This window comes from Rhinopithecus bieti, unplaced genomic scaffold (genome assembly GCF_001698545.2).
Source record: "Rhinopithecus bieti isolate Rb0 unplaced genomic scaffold, ASM169854v2 scaffold_56979, whole genome shotgun sequence".
NCBI classification, from domain to species: Eukaryota; Metazoa; Chordata; class Mammalia; order Primates; family Cercopithecidae; genus Rhinopithecus; species Rhinopithecus bieti.
The window spans coordinates 234386-235691 of NW_016822352.1; the positions used below are offsets into that span (position 1 = coordinate 234386).

The following is a 1306-nucleotide window of genomic DNA, read 5'->3' on the forward strand; positions in this document are numbered from 1 at the left end:
AAAGTGCAAGGGAAATTTGAACATAAGACTTCAGATGCTGCTTACGGTAGCTGAGGTAGGAGGGGGAAACAGGGTGGAGTATGTGCTACAGAAATAGTCACGCTTTATCAATTCTCTGGTTTTCCTGGAGCATGTTGACTTCATGTTGATGTTTTTTACGTGTTCTGTAAAAAAATTTTTCTTTGAATTGGCCCTTGGAAATTTACCAGTGGTGTGCTGGTAAAGGCTTGACCATCAGCTCTCTGAAAAAAAAAGCAAAAGGAAAATCAGAAAACAACCCTGACGCGTGGCATTTGCCGATTTCTCTGGTGTAAATACTCACACCACGGCTTTGACGTGAGTTTCACATTTGGTAAAACCAAATTGCACCTACTTTGAATAGAAGGATTGGGATGGAGATATGGTTCCTGTCAGGATTAATTAGGGAGCAAGGCTTGCCTCATATTGTCTTGGCTCTCATGCAAGAAAAAAAAAAGTAAAATTTGTGAATTTGTGTTGCTTCCTCAGCCCCATCCTGGGTAAAATCAGAGGCGTGTACAGGGCAGGGAGAAGCTGTTTATTTCCGTGCCTGCGGTTGGACCTTGTTAAAGATTAGAGCTGTGATGCTAGCCCCTGGCCGACCACATCCTGTGCATTTTCCAGTTTTGCTCAGTTCCTGACTCTGGTACAGCAGAAGCATTTTCACATCTATGACACCCGCTATGTCTTGGTAAACTCCGGAAGGGAAGGGAGGACAAGGTTAAAATACTGTTCCGAGGACCTGGTCTCTCCACAGCGCAGGCTGGAGGTGGGAGCCCGTGGAAAGCCAGGTTCATCCACCGTCAGAACCCAGGCCAGGCTGCCAAGGCTAATATTCAGGACAAAGCCAGGGGCAGGGTGGGAATCCTATGGAGATGACCATCGTCTTGAGGTCTTCCTTCCAGGGCTCCATCCGGGCCAGAAGATGGCGAGAGACATGGGTGAGTCCCTGCTACCACCTCACCCTCAGGTTGCTTTTTTGGCTGAACAAGAAGGCTTCTCCCAGGCAGGAAGGGTGGGGCACAGAGACGTGAGCCAATGTGGATGACCTGGGGAGGGCTTTGCAGTTGAATCTCCTGAAAACGGCAAAGAAGTGCAGACCTCCGGGCAGTCTAGACTCAGATTCTGTAGACACTTCCCTTTGGCTGAGCCAAGCCAGGGTTGCTCAGAAACTGGGGTCCTTGAGATTGGATTCGATTGGAAGGAAAGACACAGGATTGCAATGTGCCGAACTCTGTGAGGACCAGGGTTTAGCTTGAGTTCCCCAGTCTGTCCACGAGGTCCAAGC

At 48.9% G+C, this 1306-nt stretch overlaps 1 protein-coding gene across 6 annotated transcripts in view; it reads left to right on the forward strand.

The window, feature by feature from the left end:
* The first annotated feature begins 643 nt into the window (after window positions 1–643).
* The window catches only part of LOC108521223 (leukocyte-associated immunoglobulin-like receptor 1), a 15200-nt gene continuing 14537 nt past the window's right edge, over window positions 644–1306 (forward strand). For 5 of the 6 annotated variants that reach the window (XM_017860928.1, XM_017860929.1, XM_017860926.1 and 2 more), the window contains exon 1: window positions 657–959. Coding sequence is in view for 4 of the 6 variants with exons in the window: in XM_017860926.1 (XP_017716415.1) it covers window positions 888–959 (72 nt within the window). In the remaining 2 variants the exon portion in view is untranslated. Of the gene's footprint in view, window positions 960–1306 lie in introns of all 6 variants that reach the window. The other variant, XM_017860931.1, reaches the window with a different exon arrangement.